We start from the raw sequence: 20,801 nt of genomic DNA on the forward strand, positions 1-20,801 counted from the left end.
GACTGCCTGGACATAGTTCTAGAGATGACTGCCTGGACATAGTTATAGAGATGACTGCCTGGTCATAGTTATTAGATGACTGCCTGGTCATAGTTATAGAGATGACTGCCTGGTCATAGTTATAGAGATGACTGCCTGGACATAGTTATAGAGATGACTGCCTGGTCATAGTTATAGAGATGACTGCCTGGACATAGTTATAGAGATGACTGCCTGGTCATAGTTATAGAGATGACTGCCTGGTCATAGTTATAGAGATGACTGCCTGGTCATAGTTCTAGAGATGACTGCCTGGTCATAGTTATAGAGATGACTGCCTGGACATAGTTATAGATGGTCATAGTTATATAGATGACTGCCTGGTCATAGTTATAGAGATGACTGCCTGGTCATAGTTATAGAGATGACTGCCTGGACATAGTTATAGAGATGACTGCCTGGTCATAGTTATAGAGATGACTGCCTGGACATAGTTATAGAGATGACTGCCTGGTCATAGTTATAGAGATGACTGCCTGGACATAGTTATAGAGATGACTGCCTGGTCATAGTTATAGAGATGACTGCCTGGACATAGTTATAGAGATGACTGCCTGGTCATAGATATAGAGATGACTGCCTGGTCATAGATATTGCACTGGGTGTGCCCTCTGGCAGGTTCATTGAAGCATGCATAGTAGATCGAGTCAATTTCACGTGTTCGAGCAAATCCTTAACGAGCAAGCAATCGATCTTCGATTAATTGTTTACATCCCTACTTCTGTTCCACCCTGGTCTCATTAACACTCAATGGTAATTTGAACAATAAATGCCAGTAAATAGTCAGAGGCGGTGTGTAATTGGAGTGGTGCGAGGATTAGAAACGGTGTCTGTTGAACCAAACGAACATGGCTCATTCTCCAATGCAGGAGAATTGTTTTTCACAAGAAGCCAAGCATGTATCAAGCGGGCTCTTGTTTCATCGCTGCATGATCCAAATCTTTTTCCCATTCTCTAGCCCTCAGTCAGTAGTTGCTGCCTCACACACACCTCATCTAATCGAAGAAACTATTTCTCTGAGTAACCGATAACGGAGGAGATTGTCTGGTGGGAGCTGCAGGAGACGTCTATACACAAGTTCATCTCAAGGAGAAGTTTATCTGCATTTTGTTTTGTGATCTGAGCAGCACCATTTCACATAAGAAGGGGTATCAGAATACAAACAGCCACAAAATACTAATTACTGGCTGAAATTACTAATGACAACATCCCTTAGAAGACAGCTCAATAGTCTCAGCTCAAGGTCAGCCAGTGCTTGCTAGTCATTGTTTGCACCCAGTGGTAATAAATGTGGGTGGAATTCTGCTGTATGCTTGCTTTTGCAAAATTAATCTGTTTTAGGATAATAAATCAACTGTATGCATTGTTTGCTATGGTATGGTATGGCATGCTATGATGGTATGCAATGGTATGGTACGGTATGGTATGGTATGGTATGGCATGCTATGATGAATGGTATGGTATTATAGTATGGTATGGCATGGTATGTATGGCATGGTATGTATGGTATAGTATAGTATAGTATGTTATGGTATGGCATGGCATGGTATGGAAGATCTTATAAAAGTACCGTACTAATTTCCACTTTTTGACCAGTAAATAATAATAAATACAATCCAAAATGTAATGGCTCATTTCCACCGCAGGTAGTAGCGCGATCCCGCTCCGCTCGACTCGATAAATTGTCTCATCCCACCGGTTTAAACTGTCCCAGCCCGGGTTGTATTGGGGTCGAGTCGTGCTACTTTTCGTACCTGCTTCGTCGAGGTTCTATTCTGTCAACCCGGGTTCATACGGTGACGTGAAAACATTGTAGACGACTGATTGGCCAGGCAGAATCGTGTTTACTCTATCTACTGACTGTCAATGCGCTGCATACCAGTTTAGTGGGCTTACATTCTCTTCTGTTATGTTATTTCCATCAGTCTTTGTGTTGCTGCCTTCGCCTCTGGTGAAATAAAGTCGTGGCGGTGGTTTCAATTGTTTTCAGAGTGAAAAAAGTCCGCTGCTCAGCAAGCTCCTGTCGTTAGTTGAGCTGCAGCGCTCCGCTAGGCCGCAGCGGGTGTTTGGTGAAGCCGCGGTCTTGCCTGGTGAGAGGCCGCGGGGTACAGGGCAGGCTTCACTCTGTTGCGCCTCTTCCGTCCGCGCGCAGCGCAGCGCATGCCTGAGTTTGACTAACTACAAAGTGATATCCATTCTCCTGGCCGATTGTCAGATTCGCCCATGTACACTGTAGGTCATTTAGAGGCACCAGTATTTCAGTTTAAAAGTTCTGTGGATGGATTTAATTGTAACGTTATGTTATAGCCTACTATGCGGGGGCGGGGGTGGGTGGGGGCAGATGATCTGCGGTGGAAGCAAAACGTCCATCGAGCCGAAACGATTAGAGCCGAGTGAGGACGAGCTATGCAGGGCTGTTAAATGTGGTGGAATTGAGCCATAAATGGCCTGCCAGACCGAGTGAAAACCAAGTTATTGTTTAGAGTCAGCAGATTTGAATCTCATTAGACACCCCATGCAGAGAAATTAAATCCTAAATACAAGCACTGCTTCTGTGTGAATAACAAGCACTGGATGGCAAAACACATTCTCATCTCAAACAAAAACGGTACTCAAGTGAAAGTACAGTTACTTCATAATATATTTACTCACGTAGAAGTCAAAAGTATTCATAAAAATGATCACTTGAGTAAGAGTATAAAAAAAAAAAAAAAAGTATCTCATAGTAGTGAGTCACTTCATGAGTAACTATGCAATTCATTACGGTAATGTTACACGACGGTCGTTTTGTTAACACTGAGCATATGGTGCTAGGTTAAGAGATTGTTTGGATTAACTCCAGTAGAAAGACGCTTCATCATTCTCACGTTAACCTGCTTCATAGGTAGGCTCATAGACTCGCCATATATATATATATATATATATATATATATATATATATATATATATATATATGAATTTGAATATTTGAATGTATATATAAATAGCCTATATTAATATATGTACCCCCCCCCCCCAGTGCTGGGGAAAGGTTGTTGAGATTGAGGTGGTACGTAGTGACAGGCCCCTCTGATGGCCTTACCTGGTCCTGAAGTTAGCAGGGTGTGGGTGTCCGTCGTACAAGGACAGGAAGTCGTATTCTTCTTCAATGGCGAATGACAGGAAGAGGAGCTGGATTCGACTTGCTTCCTCCCCGATAATGACCCAGGTGCAGTTGGCCCCGTTGGGGTAGCCGTAGGGGAAGCCTGGGGACTCTATGCTGCCATTTCGGCCTTTCAACGTGCCACCACATGTATATATGAAACCTGCATGAGAAAAGGAAGAGAGGGTTTCTTTTAGCATAGTTTGATTCATTCATTCAAATCAGAAAATAAAGCTGCTGCAAAGACTGAGTAAGAGAACAGCAGGAAGGAATGAGAGAATTTGAGTTTTAAAATATTTTCACAGCCAAGACTCTCATTCTGGGTCCTGACCCATCGTTTTGGGACCATCGCAAGAGAGACCTAATTGAGACACAATGGAGACACAGCACCAGTAGTGACAGAATACTAAAATAATGTGTCTGTGTGTGAGAGAGAGAGAAACACACGCATGCACACAAAGGGATCATTTGTATGTGTGTGTGTGTGTGTGCGTGCGTGTGTATGTGCATAATGGGTATGTTTCTATGCATGTATACTCGGTGCGTGTACTCAATGGGTGTGTGTGTGTGTGTGTGCGCGTCTGTGTGTTGCCTAATAGTGTGTGAGGTGTCAAGCTGTGTGATAGCTAGGCTTAGTTTGTCTATGACAGACGCTGATTAGCAACTTGAGATCAAGAGCATACACAGTAGTGACAGCAACACACACACAAACACACACAGCTAAAAAGGCACGCGCACACACACACACACACACACACACACACACACACACACACACACACACACACAACACTTTCTCCCTCCAAACCCAGCACTAATAAGTGGTACAAGTAGTATAATTTTGACACGTTATTCCCAAAGCAATAAATTCTTCCTATGGGTTCTTCTTCGTGATCTCCTTTGAATGTAGCAGCGTTACACTCAAGTCAAATATTGCTTTGAACCAATAGCAGCAAGGTTGGCATGCGTACTGTATAAGTAGGGCAGCTTTGTTCTGATGCTGCCTGCTTCTTAGATATGAACGGAACGTTTGAACGTACGAGATAGAACGTTTGCTCGCTCCACGTGACTCCGTCTGTGCTGCAGCTGGGGAACGTTTCTTTCCACTTCAGAGGGGCAGGGCACAGGCAGGCAGCCTTGGAGCTGGTAGGGATTCAGTGTCTTGCTCAAGGGCACTTCAGTGTACGTCTGTACAGTATAAGTGCATGAACCCAGGTCCCCGAACTCTCTGTCCATTAAGCTATAGCCTCCCACCCTGACTGAATAGATGAAATCAACAAGGCACTAGGGCTGTGCCGATTCACTTATCTCCCGATTCGATACTATCACGATACTTCGGTGCCGATTCGATTTATATTGCGATTCTTAAGTATTGCGATTCTACGATTATTGCGATTCGATATTACGATTTATTGCGATTTTTGTTTCTTTTTTTCTTTTCTTTTTTCAGTTTGTTTGCTTTTTTACACTAGATTAGAACATGGGAAAAGTTGAATCATACACTAGAGACTGTATATCATGAGTAGGGCTGGGCGATATAGTTAAAAACAGGGGCGGACTGGGATCATAATTCAGGCTGGGCATTAGATACCAAGCAGGCCAGGCCGATATGGGCCGACGCGCGTGAAATTTGGGCCGTTTGAAGCTCAATGTCGGTCGTTTGAAGCCCAATTTGGGCCGTTTGAAGCCTAATTTGGGCCAAGTCCAATTTTACAATGAGATGCACCCACTTTAACCCTGAAGTGTAATTATTACTTCAGACTAACTAATAAAGTAATACAACCACTAGTAAACCAGTAGGCGGCACCTGACCTGCTGTTCAGTGAGTGGCCTGACTGCAGCACCAAAAAAAAAAAAAAAAAAAAAAAAAAAAAAAAATTTTTTTTTTTTTTTGCTTTTGCGATTATCGATTCTTGAATAAAATATCGATCCAAAAAATCGTGACATTAAAAATCGCGATACTTAGGTGAATCGATTTTTTCTCCCACCCCTACAAGGCACCCATAGTTTTCATCTCCGTCGCCCTCCTGTGCCTCCACCAGATCAACTATTTGAGCAATTTGATCAAAGCAGATTATTTCCTCACTGGATGGATGGATGGATTTCTCACATGTCAGAATGTATTCTGATGACAGCCGGTGATTTTAACAATGACTGTGAACATGACTCAGCAATTTAGAACTAAGGGCCATCTGTTCTGTCACACTCACACACAAACTACAGGCACTTTGCATTGTGACTCAATCTGCCTATTCCTTTGAAAGAGAGAGAGAGAGAGAGAGAGAGGGAGAGAGAGAGAGGGAGAGAGAATGTACCCTTCAGCCAATGACACTAACTCTCTCACAGTCCCGTGTACACATACGCAGAGCAGTTTAAACGAAAGGTAATGATTTCTTTGTGGAGAGAGAAGATAAATGCTACTACATCTTAATGGGCTAGGCTCTTCATTATGACTGTGTGTGTGTGTGTGTGTGGGGGGGGGGGGGGGGGGGGGGGCGGTCTGATAGGAGAAAAGACAGACAGGAAGAGAAGCATTTTGACTAAATCAACTGCAAGACGCATTAGGTTTCGCTCCACAATTCAGCTCCATGGCCGCCGCTCAGTAATTGGCATATTCCAGGTGCGCCTCACCATGCTGCATATCTCAATATGGTGATGTTTTGGAAGGCACTGTAACTTTGCAGAGGAGTGAGAGCCTGTACAACAGAGATGCTCACAAGTCGTTTTTTGCAAGTCCAAGTCAAGTCTCAAGTCCAAGTCAAGTCTCAAGTCCAAGTCAAGTCTCAAGTCCAAGTCAAGTCTCAAGTCCAAGTCAAGTCTCAAGTCCAAGTCAAGTCTCAAGTCCAAGTCCCCATCTCTGCTGTACAATAATGCCTCTTGGTTCTATCCCTCGCACTACAGTACGTGCTGCTATGTGTTACACGCCGCTTCCAATGATGCTGGTGATCAAGTAGAAGTGAAGCTAATTTGAATGGCTAAATCAAATGCTTTATCCTAAATCTCTCTGGGTGAGAGAGCGTCGGCTAAATGCCTAAATTGTCAAATGTAAATGTAATTGATCTCCTTGGACTTTACGGTTCACATCAGGATCATTATCTCTCTGCCTTTGATCTTAATGATCCTTTTATATCAAACACGGCACAGGCGGGCAGAGGGAAACCTTCAGGGTCCAGCAGGGAAGTTTCCACATCGCATTTTTTCTGATGCTCTATTGATCCTCAATGGAGGAATTCAGCTCCTCCCTCCCGCTCCTCCACAGCCAGGTCAGAGGTCAGAGTCAGCTGCAGAGTGGCCCTGCAGCCTGCAGGTGGGGATTCAGCTGCCTCTTGCTCAAGGGCATTTCAGCAGGGCAGATGCTTGTTGAAGGATGGCGCCACCCGGTTATCCAATGTGCCACCTGGTTATCCAATGTGCCACCCGGTTATCCAATGTGCCACCTGGTTATCAAATGTGCCACCCGGTTATCCAATGTGCCACCTGGTTATCCAATGTGCCACCTGGTTATCCAATGTGCCACCCGGTTATCCAATGTGCCACCCGGTTATCCAATGTGCCACCTGGTTATCCAATGTGCCACCCGGTTATCCAATGTGCCACCCGGTTATCCAATGTGCCACCTGGTTATCCAATGTGCCACCTGGTTATCCAATGTGCCACCTGGTTATCCAATGTGCCACCTGGTTATCCAATGTGCCACCTGGTTATCCAATGTGCCACCTGGTTATCCAATGTGCCACCTGGTTATCCAATGTGCCACCTGGTTATCCAATGTGCCACCTGGTTATCCAATGTGCCACCCGGTTATCCAATGCAGTTCTTTCTCAGGGCACACTTACAGTTTGATTTCTTTAATCCCAAATATAGTTGAAAGTTGACTGTGTTGCATTTTTGTATATAGTTTGTTTAGGTTCACGCTGCACAATTAGAACGGCGCCATAGATTGCATGAAAACTCAGAAGCTCAGCTTCATTGGACCAAGTTTTGGTAAGCTGTCATCTCATGAGAATAGTGAGTTTTGGTAAGCTGTCATCTCATGAGAATAGTGAGTTTTGGTAAGCTGTCATCTCATGAGAATAGAGGGTATGCACACCCACTGGAACACGCCCCTTCAATCAGGAATGAGTGTCAAAACGAGTGTCAAGTTCCTCCCTGAGCAGCAGGTGTCAGTTATCTAGGCTGATTACTGCATTCAAGCTCAGTCTTGCTGTGACTCAGTGGGCGTGACCCCACAGTGACTTCTGCCTCTGTGACATCACATGCATACCCTCTATAGTGAGTTTTGGTAAGCTGTCATCTTGTGAGAATAGTGAGTTTTGGTAAGCTGTCATCTCATGAGAATAGTGAGTTTTGGTAAGCTGTCATCTCATGAGAATAGTGAGTTTTGGTAAGCTGTCATCTCATGAGAATAGTGAGTTTTGGTAAGCTGTCATCTTGTGAGAATAGTGAGTTTTGGTAAGCTGTCATCTTGTGAGAATAGTGAGTTTTGGTAAGCTGTCATCTCATGAGAATAGTGAGTTTTGGTAAGCTGTCATCTCATGAGAATAGTGAGTTTTGGTAAGCTGTCATCTTGTGAAAATAGTGAGTTTGGGTAAGCTGTCATCTTGTGAGAATAGTGAGTTTGGGTAAGCTGTCATCTTGTGAGAATAGTGAGTTTTGGTAAACTGTCATCTCATGAGAATAGTGAGTTTTGGTAAGCTGTCATCTCATGAGAATAGTGAGTTTTGGTAAGCTGTCATCTTGTGAGAATAGTGAGTTTTGGTAAGCTGTCATCTTGTGAGAATAGTGAGTTTTGGTAAGCTGTCATCTCATGAGAATAGTGAGTTTTGGTAAGCTGTCATCTCATGAGAATAGTGAGTTTGGGTAAGCTGTCATCTCATGAGAATAGTGAGTTTTGGTAAGCTGTCATCTTGTGAGAATAGTGAGTTTGGGTAAGCTGTCATCTTGTGAGAATAGTGAGTTTTGGTAAGATGTCATCTCGTGAAAATAGTGAGTTTTGGTAAGCTGTCATCTCATGAGAATAGTGAGTTTTGGTAAGATGTCATCTCGTGAGAATAGTGAGTTTTGGTAAGCTGTCATCTTGTGAGAATAGTGAGTTTGGGTAAGCTGTCATCTCGTGAGAATAGTGAGTTTTGGTAAGCTGTCATCTTGTGAAAATAGTGAGTTTTGGTAAGCTGCCATCTCGTGAGAATAGTGAGTTTGGGTAAGCTGTCATCTCGTGAGAATAGTGAGTTTTGGTAAGCTGTCACCTTGTGAGAATAGTGAGTTTTGGTAAGCTGTCATCTCATGAGAATAGTGAGTTTTGGTAAACTGTCATCTCATGAGAATAGTGAGTTTTGGTAAGCTGTAATCTTGTGAGAATAGTGAGTTTTGGTAAGCTGTCATCTTGTGAGAATAGTGAGTTTTGGTAAGCTGTAATCTTGTGAGAATAGTGAGTTTTGGTAAGCTGTCATCTCATGAGAATAGTGAGTTTTGGTAAGCTGTCATCTCGTGAGAATAGTGAGTTTTGGTAAGCTGTCATCTCGTGAGAATAGTGAGTTTTGGTAAACTGTCATCTCAGTTTGGCAGGTAGGAAACAAGGCGAGTGCAAACAATTCCAGTCTCTGTGACTTCAGCTAAGCAAGATGGAGTTGTTTGAACTCTGACATTTTTCATATCATGTTCACACACAAAGAAATAGAATATACGCCTCAGTCCAAGCTGGGGTTTGCCCTTAGTTCATTTGATCACGTTAGTTGTTTCAAGCATGAGTAACTGCTGGCTTTCAGATGTCAACATCTATCCCATCCTACTACCCAGATGTTTTGGGCTTGTTCCCATCCTACTAACCAGATGTTTTGGGCTTGTTCCCATCCTACTAACCAGATGTTTTGGGCTTGTTCCCATCCTACTAAACCATAAGTTTTGGGCTTGTTTCCTGCAGTTGGTTAGTTGGACATTTGACCTGCATTGCCAGGCGGTCTCAGTGTGCTTATTTGCTGCACACCAGAGTTTGAATGGCATTGTTCTCAATTGTCCAAATGAACCCATGTACAGTAATGGAGTAAACAAGGAACTTTTTATTGAACTCCTCCAAAACACGCCTGGATATTGAGATGGTTCCTTCATTTCACACAGATTATTGATTGCATGTCTTGTTGGTTGTAGGTTTTATCATTTCATATTTAAAAAAACATTGTTTAACTTCGGGAAATAAGGTCAATTCAAGAAGGAAAACAAACTGTACAATAGGTTTGAAGCAGCAGTAGTCTACTGGTGTATAAAAGGCGGTATTAAATTGAAATGTGTTCTTATGTCATGTTTAAAGTCCTTGAACTGCTAGGCCTTAGTTGATCTCCGCTGAGTGTAGAGGTTAAATCAGGACCATCATCACTCTCTCTTTCTTCTTTATGCGTCTTGTTATTTACCATGGCAGCCAGGGCCACTGGGACAGGGGGCTGGAGGCTTTTACAACCAATTATCTACAACGGGACCCCAACCAAAAAAATGTGTGTGTGTGTGTGTGTGTGTGTATGTGTGTGTGTGTGTGTGTGTGTGTCTGTGTGTGCGCACGTGTACGTGTGTGTGTGTGTGTCCAACCCTCATTTACACAGACCATTCCAAAGCCATCGCAGTGACACCTATAATGACCAACGGGCAGGCTGAGTTGCAATTAAGGTCCACCATCTCTGTCCCTTCACAACCAATCAGAGCTGAGATGTGTAGGAAGCGGGAGGGACAGACAGCAGAGCAGAGCCATATGAGAGAGACACATTGAAGCAGGCAGACGCACACACACACGCACACACACACACACACACACACACAGACACACACACAGACACGGCTAAAAAGACACACACACACACACACACACACACACACACACACAGCTAAAACGACACAGGCTGACACACAGACAGGCATACAGAAATGCAGATATACACACACAGCTAAAAAGACACACACACACAGCTAAAACGACACACAGGCACACACACAGACAGGCATACAGAAATGCAGATACACACACACACAGCTAAAAAGACGCAGGCACACACACAGGCCTACAGAAATACAGATATAAACACACACACTAAAGGTCCTTACACATCAAGAGCGATGCGAATATACGGCACGAAATTGCGATGCGAGTTTTGACCCACCTGTCAATCACAGCCACAGATGTGTACACGTCGGAAGCGAATTTCTGAAAAATCGCCCGTGGTTCGAAAAAATAAACACAGCAATAACTCTCAGCGAAACTTCGCTGTTGGTATGCACGGTTGCATTGACTGATATAGGTTCGGAAAATATTATTGACGTGCGAATTAATCGCACGAAAAAAACGCTCCCGATGTGTAAGGACCTTAAGAGAGTAAAGACAAAGACAGATACACAAAACAGACACATATACATACAGTACATACATGTCCACAAACACACATGAACGCACACTTTTCACACGTTGGTGTGTGAGAAAACAAAGGGCTGAACCTGCTTTCTTTCTCCCCTGCAGAACAGGATTGTGCTCACTCAGCACAGCAAGAAAACAACCTATTGAACTGCCATGTTGGCCCACTCCTGAAAGGGAGGATCCATCTGGGTCCCAACGGGAAGGACATTTTATGATCAAAGTTAAGAGGGATTTATACTCCAGGAAGTAAAGGGTTCATCTGAGGAGACGGAACATTCACTGATACTTGGCTGTCCTCAAATGAATGACATAAAAACACGTCAAGACTGCAGAGCACGCACAAAGCACCAGCAAGTTGTTTAGTCTCACATTCAGTCTGAAAATTCAGTTTTCCATTCACCCAACAAAGACGAAGAAAGCCAATTAGACAATTGGTTGAGATAATTTCAGTTGTTTCTAATGCAGCGTTGTCTTTTACAAGAGTTTTCTAGAGACGTTCTATTGAAATAAAGGCAAACAATGTCACCAAGTATGAGGACATCATTTGTTTTAATCATCACGTGATTAAAACAAAATCCTCAAATCAAATGATCTCACAGCATTGGCAAAAAATAGGATTGGAAGACTCTGCAGTGCAGCGAAAACCTCCCACTGGCCTGAGTGGCTGTAATGTTAAGTATAAGACCTTACACTGCTGGCACAGTGCGTGTTTGCTTTTCATCGTGTCATCTCTGTACCACGCTCCACACGCATGTTTTGGATTTTAAAAGTTGGAAATAAATACAGCAGTGCGGTACACACTCATTCGCTCTTGCAGATTTCCATTCCAGACATTTTTTGATTGATGTGGAACCGTTTTGTACTGTTGCTGTCACAATGTCACGTTGACTTGACTGTCACAATGTCACGTTGACTTGACTGTCACAATGTCACGTTGACTGTAACATATTACTTTGACAAGAGCTGAAGCTTTGTAATGCTAACAAGAACTAAATGCATTGGTGTCAGTCAGCAGCACTATAGCCCGTTAGCTCCAATGCTACAAGTCGTACCATGCGGGGAAATGTGACTGTGTCCATGACATTATCTGAACTTAACAGATTTGAGGAAGACTCATTCCAAATGAAACTATGGTACTTCATTAATTTTAATCGCTAAATAAAGAGAGAGAGAGAGAGAGAGATAGAGAGGGAGAGAGAGAGGGAGAGAGAGAGAGAGAGAGAGGGAGAGGGAGGGAGAGAGAGAGAGAGAGGGAGGGAGAGAGAGAGAGAGAGAGGGAGAGAGACAGAGAGAGGGAGGGAGAGGGAGAGAGAGAGAGAGAAAGAGACAGAGAGAGAGAGAGAGAGAGGGAGAGAGAGAGACAGAGAGAGAGATGGGGGCAGGGGGGTATCGATGGAAAGTAGAATAAACAGTGAGAAAAAGACAGATTTGCCCTCGTTCATCATTGGGCGTGGAATGAAAGGATGATTTAAAAGTCATCATTCAGATAGAAGGGAGAAAGAGAGAGAGAGTGACATGGAGAAAGAGAAAGAAAGAGACATGGAGAAAGGACAGCACAGGGAATAGAGGGAGGGAGAGAGAGAGAGAGAAGGAAAAGGGAGACTTCTAATTATGCTGACCACCAGACCGAAACTGACAGCCCTTCTCTCTCTCTCAGACACACACACACACACACACACACACACACACACACACACACACACACACACACACACACACACACACACACACACACACACACACACACACACTCTCAGAAGCAAAGGGTCACAGTAAGGCAAACACACACACACACTATAGGGATGGGCAGTACTTAATGGTACTGGGGTACTTGAGTACACGTTTTGAGAGGGACACAGTTTTTGACAGTTGGCATTGGTGACTTCTAGGGATGCCCAGAAACCTCTTCACTAGCCATGAAATACTTTCTCTCACTGTTCTCATGCCAAATGCAGTAGGAGATACATCACTAGTCCAATAGTGAATAGTGACGTGTGAGTGTGACTGCACGCTCACTGGTTCCTAGGTGAACGAGTAACACCCTTCCCTTCATCAACAGATACAGTTGCGAAGCCTTTTAGGCGTTTATCCCGTAACACCTTCATAGAGCTGCTAATTGGCCGGCAGCAGAGGCTCTGTGGCCGGGCCGGGCAGCTCCCAGGTGTGAGTATCTGCTCCAGGACTAACGAGAAACAGGGTTTAGCTGAAGAGGAGCAGCCTGCTCAGCAAAATCTTCCCTGGATAAAAGAAGCTTAAAGACAAAGGGGAAAATGTGCTTCCTCAATTGACTGGATTTAAAGTTGAACGAACCCTTTTCTCAATACAATATCTCATCTACATGTCTCAGTTATTCACTGCAACAAAAAAACACATCGTCACACCCTAATCCAAGACCTTACGGTGTCATGGCACGGAGGTTCACAGCAAAACGGACCCCGGGGGTTCGATTCCCAGCCATTTTTGAGTTGGGTTTACCTGCTCTCGTCATGTTCCTCTGGGTCTCTTATTGGTGCCCCCCCCCCCCAATTCCAAGACAAGTCAGGTGGATTGGAGCCTCTAAATGGCGTGAATAAACTGGTGTGAATATAAGTATGAGTGATTGTCTGTCTCTCTGTGACAGACTGGCACCCTGCCTTCTCCCAAATGTATACTGAGAAAGCCTCTAGCCTCCCATGATTGTGAAAAAAGTGGTTAAAGACAATGAATGAATGATTATCATGAAGGGAGTGAAATAATTGCAAAACCAAGAAACATATGTGGAAATACAGTATGTTCATTTGACTTTTGAAATGAGCTTGATAATTCCTGAATATGGGGTAAAAATCAATTAGCAAGCTTGTCATTTTTCCACAGGGAATGCTATGATCAATATAGCCATGCTGGCATGGTGCTGACTACTAAATGAGGAAACAGTGAAATTACCCTATTCTTCATTTGAATGGGACCCGCCGGGCCGCAGGGCGTCCCCACACGCTACTTGGAGAGACAGACATGTCTGTGTGGGTGTGCAAGCATCCTGTTACCCTCATCCTCAGCTGTACAGCCATATTACAGCAGTGCAACTACATATGCTTTATATTATCTTCTCTCTCTCTGTCTGTCCATCTCTTTCATACCCCCCTCTCTCTGCCTCTCTCTCCATGCCTCTCTCTCCATGCCTCTCTCTCCCTGTCTGTCTGTCTGTCTGTCTGTCGATCTCTCTTTCATACCCCTCTCTCCCTGTCTGTCTCTCCCGGTCTGTCTGTCGATCTCTCTTTCATATTCCCCCCCTCTCTCTCTCTCTCTCTCATTGGGGACCAGATTCGCTGAAAGGGCCATTCCGTCTAATCTCACAGACTCTCATTTATGATTAAAGAATGGCTTCCCCAATGGGGCAAACTGACCAATCAAATCATAGCAGACAGGCAAACCACCCAATCAGTATTCAGATCACAGCAACGCTTAAGCTCCAGGGGCAAAATGAGATGTGTGTGTGTGTGTGTGTGTGTGTGTGTGTGGGTGTGTGTGTGTGTGTGTGTGTGTGTGGTGCATGTGCAGTTAGTTAATTTAAATGAGCTGTCCATGTCACTGGAAAATGATTGTATCTGTTAATTCTATTCCAAGGAAGGTTTTGAGAAAGGAGGAGGAGAGAGAGAGACAGAGGGAGAGAGGAAGAGGGAGGCAGATAAAGAGACAGAGGGATAGAGAAACCAAATGAGAAAAAAGGGAGACAGGATGTAGAGCCATATAATTTCCACAAAATGGAAAAAACTGACAGAATCATGGAATTTGGTAATAAAAATTGAATCAACTGCAAGATCGAATATTGCAAAATGTTCCATCATTTGTCTGAAATTGATACAAGTAGGCCTAATTATCCAAATCAGAAGTAGACCTAATTATTGTAGTAACCTCAATGATTTCATAATTGTTAAATAGGCCTAGAGAAATAATTCTGTTTTGGATTGGGGTGTTTTGAGAGGGGGGTCGGTCGAAGAGGCTGTCAGAGAGAGACAAGTCATCAAAAAAACAAGAAAATATTGATCTTAAATCCTAAATTAAAATTAATTTGGGAAAGAATAAAACGGAATTTGGGAAAGAATAAAACAAATTTGGATTTTTCTTTTCATATGGCCCTAGGAGACAATAGATGGAGGAGTTAGGATGGAGAGGCGGGGGCAGAGAGGGACAGAACGAGAGAAGGAAGAGAGGTAGCAAAAGCAAAAATGCGATATGGAGAGACAGAGCAAGGGAGAGAGTAAGCATGTTTTAAACGTCCCATTGGCTCCTGCTGTCAGAAATGCTTGTCAGCCAAGAATTAGACTGCACCGTGCTGCCACTGACTGACAGTCGGCCAGCGGCCTAGACTACACCCTGGAGTGGTTGGGGCTAAATAAAGGAAATGCCTAGAGAGAGGCAGAGGGAACACACTGGGCTGAAAATCAATTTATAACAGTGTCAGTCAGAGAGGGCAGAAGGGTGGGTGGGGTGTTGACAGAGACAGAGGAGAGACACACAGAGAGAAGGTGGGGGAGTCCAAAAGAAACAGAACACAAGAACAGAAGGAAGACGGTGAGATAATAATTATAATTTAGCTAAATTTTACCACAACTTCTCTCTAAAAGACAAACAAGGACAGGGACATGTTTGAAATGTAATAAAGTATCCACAGAAGAGTTTTAGGGCCTCCCTCTGCACTAAAACTAAAACAAAACACCAAGTCCCTTGTGGCTGAAGGTCTGTCTCAAAGGGTTCAGTCTGAATCAAGAAAACTGCTCCAAATCCAAACTAACCAAACAAACAGACAGAGTGGGACTGGTTTGTCTTTTTAGAATGAATTTATCAGTGTCAACGTTACGCTACATATTTGACTGTCTCTGTTGTTGTACATTCATATTAAAACACGAATCTCTAACAGTTAATTTAAAGTTATTTGATTCACTAATCCTTCTTAAACAAAAATCACATTAAAATAGGTTAAATGACACTGTGCCACTGTGGCTAGCCGCTTGTGTGCTGAAGTTAAACCTCAGTGGTCCATCAGTGTTGATTGAACGCCGGTGGGCCATGACTAAGAGGAAATTTACCACCACTACAAATTTTGTTTTTAATTGGAATAATAAAATGATTTAACTAGCAGGGTCAGCCATTCCATTAGTGTCTGAGTGTTTGGCAGAATGCAGCTTGTGAACTGCTTGGCGGGCCATTTCAAGCCCACAAGGTCAGCTGTCCTATTTGGCTATTGTTGTGGAGATTGATGTTCAGGTTTGGACATTATTGGGTGAGATATGGGCTAAATGTAAGGTGGTGGTGGTGCAACATCAGGGCGGTGAATTGCAGAGCAGGTGAGTACCATCAGTTCATCAGGCATGTGCAGGGAGGGGGGGTGCTCTGCACAAGCACCTGCCCCTTTGCTCCTTGATGTCCAAGTGTCTTTATTGTCCGTGACTGATACTGCTGTATTTCAGCGGCTGTACCGGGCTCATTTTTAAAGCCGATATCTACGACTATATCTATCTACTATATACTGATATCATATGAAAGTAGAAGACCTAAGACATCCATTGCGATCAAGCATGACATGGGAGCTTGTCGGGAAGGGGGCTAAATAATGCTCCAAATGTAGGCAACATTTTGGTGAGGAAAGGGATCCCTTGACCTCTCACCTCAAGATATCTGAATGAGAATAGGTTCTATTGTGTAGCCCCGAGTCTCCCTTTACAGACATGCCAACGTTATGCTAATCCCATGGTTGTTGTTTTTTACAAAAAAACATGCAGTTTTTTGCATGCAGTATAAATGTGTTATTTTCACCTATTCTATTTTTAATATTTCCACATACTGGGGCCCCTAAACAATCTTAGAATTGCATAAATTAGGCATGCCTGGAAAACTGAGACTCCTGTGGCTTCAATTAGTCCAATTATATTCATGTGTGATGATGTTAGTCCCCATAGTAGCCATTTCATTGTAGTGAGACCTTTTTTTTTTACTTGACCTCACGGTAGCCTATATGACCTATTGTGACCTCTAGGATAACCACAGCCTCATGAAACTTTACAACCACAAACTAGAGACCTAGGGCATTCATGGGATGTATGACATGGTCACATTTCCATCATAATGTTCTAAGCCCTTATATACTCTAAACATTCAACATCAACAATCAAAACACAATGTTTATTACAGATTTATGACTAGAAAGCCTTGACACAGTTCTGAGCTGCACCTCAAATTAACCTTCAGGTGCCCAGGTAGGGAGGGGTGGAGTCGAAGAGGCTAAAGGAATTATTCTCAAGAATATATATATAATTGTATTGTTTTCTTCATAGCCTATTTATATGTTGAATAACTTGATGATCTGGCGGAGATAACGACCGTGAGCAAACTAAGCGAAGTGGTGCAAAAGCATTTGAACTAAGTGTCACACTATTGTGGTACTCAAAAATATTTCCGCAAGTTTGGCAGGTCTGCGTGTGCCCCTTTTTAACATTGAACCTCTAAAGGTCTCTGCATGGCCCTGCAGTTCATGAGGACGAGTGCGGAGGAAGATGGCTATGCCAATGACAGAATTCACTGTTGAACCTGGTGGAGGTGCTGAATTCACTGGTGAACCTGGTGGAGGTGCTGAATTCACTGGTGAACCTGGTGGAGGTGGTGAATTCACTGGTGAACCTGGTGGAGGTGCTGAATTCACTGGTGAACCTGGTGGAGGTGCTGAATTCACTGGTGAACCTGGTGGAGGTGCTGAATTCACTGGTGAACCTGGTGGAGGTGCTGAATTCACTGGTGAACGTGGTGGAGGTGCTGAATTCACTGGTGAACCTGGTGGAGGTGCTGAATTCACTGGTGAACCTGGTGGAGGTGCTGAATTCACTGGTGAACGTGGTGGAGGTGCTGAATTCACTGGTGAACCTGGTGGAGGTGCTGAATTCACTGGTGAACCTGGTGGAGGTGGTGAATTCACTGGTGAACCTAGTGGAGGTGCTGAATTCACTGGTGAACCTGGTGGAGGTGGTGAATTCACTGGTGAACCTGGTGGAGGTGCTGAATTCACTGGTGAACCTGGTGGAGGTGGTGAATTCACTGGTGAAGGTGGTGGAGGTGCTGAATTCACGGGTGAACCTGGTGGAGGTGCTGAATTCACTGTTGAACCTGGTGGAGGTGGTGAATTCACCGTTGAACCTGGTGGAGGTGGTGAAATCACTGGTGAACCTGGTGGAGGTGCTGAATTCACCGTTGAACCTGGTGGAGGTGGTGAAATCACTGGTGAACCTGGTGGAGGTGCTGAATTCACTGTTGAACCAACCTGGTGGAGGTGGTGAATTCACTGGTGAACCTGGTGGAGGTGCTGAATTCACTGGTGAACCTGGTGAAGGTGCTTGGGGCCTAATTCTTCAACAAAGTAGACGTGATGGAACTTTATAAGCCTCACTTATCTCTTTCCTCTAAAAACCCAAGCCAAGTTTCTATAGTGTGTGGGCAGCCATCCTAGTTTTAATAGCACAAAAGAGATAGTGACATCATATCCTGTGTTCTGGTAGTAAACACAGCACTTTGTCACAGCTATTACAGAAGAATAGATGAACATCCTCGTTGACTAAATGAAATAGGGCTACTTTGAAATGTCTAATGTGTTGCCCCAAATCCCTTCAGCGTTTTAATTAGCTTCAACAGTGAATCTTCAATAGCACAGCTGTGATATAGTTCATTTAGCTGCTAAAAAAACAACCTCTGCATGCTGCATCTGACCCAAAACTGGAGCCATGAGGTTTCTGCAGAACACACACACATTCAGATTAAAATGGAAGCCATCAGGATGCCATAGTGTGTTGGTGAGCAGTAGAAACATAGATTTACTGTGGAAGCCATTTAAAAAGCTGAAGGGCTTTTGAAAAAGTGTCTCAAACTTTTATGCCCTTCTAGGAAATGATATGCAAGTACAATAAATTATAGCAGCTTCCTGATCGATGGGACCAATGGTTGGGCTTTGCTCTTGTGTTTTATTGCAGGTGGTGTTATATCAGTGATAAAGTAATGACCCACTGTGCTATCAACTAGTAATACTAGTGCTGCTACTACAATATTTGTACTGCTACGACAACTATCACAATGACACCAACTACAATCATATAAGTATGACATTAGTATAAACCCACTGCCGATATGCTAGTACTGTACAACCATTACTCCAACTAGTATTACTAAAGCTGCTGCTGCTACTGCTACTACTACTACTACTACGTAGCCTACTCCAACTATTACTACTGTAACTACAACTCTTCAAGACCAGGCACCCACCTTGACATGATTTGGGCGTGACACAGCTAATCAAACTGATTTTTATAAATCAGATATCAGTAAGTCAATAACCAATATCACTATTACAGTGTATCTGTTCACTTTCTGGTGATGCTTGTTTTATATCCTGGGTGAGGCCAAGGAGAATATTCAACCATGTAAAGACAGCTGTTCTGTTCTGTTCTGTTCTGTTCTGTTCTGTTCTATTCCATTTTATGCCTATGACATTCCGATGCCTACTGTGAGAAATTAGCACTGAGCCAAGCAATTTGTGGGTTGTAAAAGTCAAAAATATGAAGAATTCTGAAAAGTATAATATATGGTAATACCAATGACATTATGCTGTCTTTGATGGTGGTTTGCTAAATGCAGCTTGGAGGACCTCTGGCAGCATAAACACAAGAGAGCAATTCACTTTCTATAATACATTTAAAACAAATCTGCTTTCTAAGAAGCCAGGTCACAGAGAGGAGGCCGAGATAGCTAAGCAGAAGTTTTTTTTGCATGTACTTGTTTGAGCAAGGCAGAGAGAGAGAGAGAGTGTGTGTGTGTGTGTGTGTGTGTGTGTGTGTGTGTGTGTGTGTGTGTGTGTGTGTGTGTGTGTGTGTGTGTGTGTGTGTGTGTGTGTGTGTGTGTGTGCGTGTGTACGTACGTGCATGCGTGAGTGTGCGTGAGAGTATGAGTGCCTACTTGGGTTTGTTATTGTAAGACAAATGTGCAAATCAAATCTGAAAGTTGATCATTTTGCTTTGAGTAAGCGAGCAAGAGAAACAGAAGCGGGTGTGTGTGTGTGAGAGAGAGAGAGAGAGAGAGAGAGAGAGAGAGAGAGAGAGTTATTAGAATGTCTAGAAGGTTTAGTATTGATTCCTGTCTGTTAACTCATCATCTCCAGTGCATCTAATACCAATTCCCCCCCCCCCCGCCCCACACACACACACACACACACACACACACACACACACACACACACACACACACTACATATGGATACATAAATCCCCTGCTGATGGACAGGTAGTATTCAGCATAGAGGAGCAGTGAGACAGAGAGAGAGATGCTGTCTTAGCGAGTTAGTATTGATTTGTGTCTGCGGAGTGTCATCATCCCCAATCTGACTAATGAGGCCCCACACACACACACACACACACACACACACACACACACACACACACACACACACACACACACAGTTTTTCCCACCGTGACCAATATTAAACTCCACCCTACAGTAAACCTTGCAAACCGCATGGTCTTTTCCCAACATACTTCTGGTCAGGAATGGATAAATACTCTCCCAAGTGTCTTATTTCCATCTAGATATAGATAGATATTTATGTCTATCTATCTATATTCTAGGTATTTAGCTTTTTTTGTGTGGAGTCTGTTCAGGGAGGTGACTGGGACAGGTTCGCTCTCTCAGTCTATCACTCACATCTCTCTCTCTCTGTCTCTCTCTCTCTCTCTCTCTCTTTAAAAATTTAAATAAGGAAATAGGTATAGATTTCCAGGGAAAATGACCAAACTGGAGCACGGTGGGAGTGGGGGTGAAAATACAGGAGAACCCCGGGAAAAACGGGAGAGTTGACAGGTCTGTAATTCTCTTCTCCTCCTCCTCGCTATCCTCTCTCATGTCTCGTCTCCCCCATCGTCTCCAAAGACAAGTGTTTAATCCCAGAAACTACTTCCTGCTTGCACGCACGCGCGCGCACACTCTCACTCACTCACTGACATACATCAATCCTGCTCTTTTCCATTTGGTTTTGCATCTCACCATCCTCTTCCATAACAACAGCTGGTAACAGGCACACAACCACACCACAGTATGAGCTCACTAACCGCGTCTTTACTTACCTGACCAGGCTAAAAGAGCTAGAAGCTAGAAGAGTCAGACTAGAATTCATCTTCTTTTACCACAAGTGTTCTTTCATGACCTGTGACTCTGTATGA

The 20,801-nt window shown here is 43.6% G+C and overlaps 1 protein-coding gene across 1 annotated transcript in view; it reads right to left on the reverse strand.

Annotated features, from left to right (window-relative positions):
* The window catches only part of LOC310784937 (CUB and sushi domain-containing protein 3-like), a gene marked incomplete at both ends in the record, with an annotated part of 585,231 nt that overhangs the window by 433,930 nt on the left and 130,500 nt on the right, over window positions 1–20,801 (reverse strand). The window contains one exon of the mRNA XM_083645959.1: window positions 3,122–3,344. Within this exon, the coding sequence (XP_083502085.1) occupies window positions 3,122–3,344 (223 nt within the window). The remainder of the gene's footprint in view (window positions 1–3,121; window positions 3,345–20,801) is intronic.

Source organism: Poromitra crassiceps (genome assembly GCF_964638095.1).
Source record: "Poromitra crassiceps genome assembly, chromosome: 11".
Taxonomy (NCBI): Eukaryota; Metazoa; Chordata; class Actinopteri; order Beryciformes; family Melamphaidae; genus Poromitra; species Poromitra crassiceps.